Below are 3,810 nucleotides of genomic sequence, written 5' to 3' on the forward strand. Positions count from 1 at the left end.
ATGAGAAAGTCACATGATGAACCAAAGCCTATCACAGGCAGCTTTTAAATAATAACATATATAGAAGGTGCACAGTGTCATTCACACAAACACTAAACACCATCATGGTAACACATGAAACTGCAATAATGCATTAAACATTCATTTAACAACATTAGGTGTAACATACAACCCTAATATACAAAACTGATGAGAAAAAACTAAGAAGAAACATAGTTATTTAAACAAAAAAAACATCAAATTTGAAATGTAACGCAGGGAATTCTGGGAATGTCAATTTACGGTTATTCACTGTAAATTATACGGTCTTTTTCACTTCCAAAAACGGTATACTACCGTACAATTAATGTCCAATACATGTAATGTCCAATACAGTTTTTCACCGTATATAGTAGGGGAATTTACCGTTAACCATTTAACAGGTTTTTACTGTAGCATTTTTAGTCTTTTACCTTTTACTGTCATTTTTTACAGTGTAGGCACAAGTCATCTTTGGTCACTGAGTTGCATCACTTGGCAGGTGAAGAAAGTTTCAGCTCAAGCCCAAATGTGACCCCAGATCCATTATTTCCAGCAGCTGTCTTACCTCTGTCAGTAGCCAGGGGTGATCCTGAACCAGTCGCTCCCAGTCGGTTTCTGCCGTCACGTTAGCATAGCGAAAGCGGTTCTGTACGGCGGCTGTAGTGCAAATGTGTTTGTAAAGAAGTTCTTTCCCCGTCTGCTCAGAGATGGCTTTGGCTGACATGGTGCTTGATGACTAAAGCACTGCAGAGAAAGTCACACAGCAGCAACTCATTAAACATCAGTCAGTCACTTGAGAGCAATAAATGAACAGCACCTTTTAAAATGCTTCACAAAATTACAACGGCTCAGATCAGTGCATTAAATAAAAAGCACAACTTCTTGTCCAGGCCCTTGTCATTTCTAGGCTGGACTACTGCAATGCTCTTCTGGCTGGACTTCCATCAAGCGTCTTAACTTTGATAAAGAATATCTCTTTGGTTTTGAGACTTTAGTCTTTGCAACTTCAGGGATCTTATCTATTCACGAACAGCTGGTAACACTCCAAAGAGAAAGGAAAACTTGAAATCGCATCATATGACCCCTTTAATTAAAAATTTTAAATAAAATACTTTGTGACACATTTTGTCATCATTGTTCAAAAGGCCATATATAAGAGGTTTACAAGTTACTGACATTTGCACAAGAAACAAAAAGGTATACAAGGGTATAAAGTTTTTACTATCTATTTAATGTACAATACATAAAATAAATACATGAAGCCAAGTTACTTCGTCCATTCTGCATTAACCAGGAAACTGAGCAGGAAGTTAAGCGGCTGAGTGAAACTCACACCCCTGCTAGACATTTAAATTACACAATGCTTACATTTAAATAGCACGCTGAAGACACAGACACAATATTTTGTAGAAACCACCATTTTTCCATTAATTTTCTCTCGCTACATTACATTTCTCTTTGTTTATCTACTGGTTTCTCTCTCTCTCTTTACCTTTCCCTGAATCAGGAAAGGCAGCTAAAAATAGGCTTGATGCTCACCCTGATTTGATTAGCCCTGGACTTCGTGCTGTGCACGAGAGTAACATCCAGTTGCAGTCTGACTGACACATGATAGAAGGGCAATCAGGTACATCATGAACAGCAAGAATCAGCTGAGCTATCTTAAACCAAAAGAAATCCCATCCAGACAGATAGTACAGGCACTGTCTTTATAACCAATTTCACCAAATCTTATTAAACCAATTTGAGCTTGATTCTCTCCATCAACTCTCATACATGAGTGCATTTGTGACTGGCAGGCTGAGGTCGCATTCAGATGACATCACCGCTAGGCCTGTCGCAATAATCAATATATCGACTTATCACGCAATATATGTACATGACCTCAATCATTTTTGGTGACACAATATATCGCCCATTATATTTACTTAAAAATTAATGTCACCATGTTTTGTACATTCCACTTGTGCCTGTGTCTTTTGCAGCTTCTTGAACATAACGTGGTGTAGTCATGAGGTGCTAGTTCAAAGTCACTTGTTACTTTGCACTTTTTGTTAGAAAATGTTTATTTACTATTTATTCAGGTTTTTTAAGGTATCTAATATTTTGATACTTAATTCCCATGATTTAAATATTCTTAAAAATTAAAAGTTTGTTGTCATTTGGAAGTGTGTAGGCCTTCTTGCATTATTATGCTGTTACATTATGATTATACATTCAGTGGCATAAAATTATCTTTAAAATTACAATAATATCGCTTATTGCAATTATTTCTGGGGCAATATATTGCACAACAAAAAGTTGTTATCGTGACAGGCCTAATCACTGCCGCCTGTCTGAACCCTGTCAGGACGTGCAGTGGAACGAGAGTGCCAAGCTGCCAGTGGGGTCAACATAACCTGTCTTTGTTTAAAAAAGACAAGATAAACCAGTCGGCAGAGAATGACAAGAACCAACCATCTCAATCTGTATTCAACACCACACTGTGCGTAGGCTTAAACAACACAGACAACATAAAGAACCAAAGATTCAAACAATGAATACACTACCATTCAAAAGATTTCTTTTTTTGTTGTTGTTAAAAAGAAATTACTACTTTTATTTAACAAGATCACTTTCAATAAAATAAAAATGACAATAATAAATGATATCTATTTCAAATAAATGTTCTATTCATCAAAGAATCCTTAAAAAAAATGATCACCGTTTCCACAAAAATATTAAGCAGCACAACTGTTTTCAACATTGATAGTAAAAGTAAATGTTTCTTGAGCAGCAAATCAGCATATTAGAATGATTCCTGAAGGTTCATGTGACACTGAAAACTGTTCTTTCACAAAAAGTTCTGAAAAAGTTTTCAAAAGAAGAAAAGAGAAGAAAAAAAATCCTACTGACTCCAAACGTTTCAGTAGTGTAGGCTATGTAATATTTTTTTTCTAATTTATTTTTTAACAAATGAAAAAATATTAACAAAAACTAACATCCTAAAAATTAATTAATTCATTCATTCATATCAGCAATAATGGCTATATGTTCATGGCAAGTTGATTAAACTCTTTTAAAACACAACATTAAATAAAATTTTGCTATAAATCCTAAAAATGTTTCCAGTTTTCCATCTTAAAAACATCTATAAAACTATTAAACATTAAAATTTAAAATCACTGCCTTCTACAAACATCCCAAAAAAGGCCTGAGAAACGTTTATTGATTTGTGGATAAAATTGTCTCCAAGGAAAAATGTTACTAATGCAAATTAAGAATGCCATTTAATCTTCCTTATGCACCTTGAAAATAGTCTCACTGTTTTTCACCGCTCCTCTTCTGCAATGAGAATTAATGCGGATGCATGTGGCGAGGAGAACAGAGTGTTCAGTTACTGTAGAAGACAGTCCAGTCCTTGACCCGGCAATTTACTAATGAAGAGAGAGGAGCGCTCCACCCCCATGCAGCACCCTCCCTGCACATCACCCACCCAACTCACTAGAGTGCTGTAAATGCACAGACTGAAAAGAAAGACTTCTGTATTTAGCATTGTTCTGATAAAAAGACACAGAAAAACAAAACACACACACAATGACTCACTCACACATTGCTGTATCAGTGTACATCTAGATTTGACATCCAGCATCAACGAAAACATCGGCCAGAAGGAAGTGATGAGTCATCGCACTGGCCATATTGGACTCACAGACCAGTGATGTAAAATAAGTTAAGCACAAGCACAGAAAACCAATACAACTTGTGAAGTCAACACCGACTCTGTCCAAAAAAAAAAAAAAAAAAAAA

The 3,810-nt window shown here is 35.7% G+C and overlaps 1 protein-coding gene across 1 annotated transcript in view; it reads right to left on the reverse strand.

Moving 5' to 3' along the window:
- aclya (ATP citrate lyase a) overlaps window positions 1–3,810 on the reverse strand; it is a 35,092-nt gene that overhangs the window by 28,978 nt on the left and 2,304 nt on the right. Inside the window, exon 2 of the mRNA XM_016488626.1 lies at window positions 587–765. Coding sequence (XP_016344112.1) covers window positions 587–745 — 159 coding nt within the window. The 5' untranslated portion in view covers window positions 746–765. The remainder of the gene's footprint in view (window positions 1–586; window positions 766–3,810) is intronic.

Source organism: Sinocyclocheilus anshuiensis, unplaced genomic scaffold (assembly GCF_001515605.1).
Source record: "Sinocyclocheilus anshuiensis isolate Anshui unplaced genomic scaffold, SAMN03320099.WGS_v1.1 scaffold461, whole genome shotgun sequence".
Classification (NCBI taxonomy): domain Eukaryota; kingdom Metazoa; phylum Chordata; class Actinopteri; order Cypriniformes; family Cyprinidae; genus Sinocyclocheilus; species Sinocyclocheilus anshuiensis.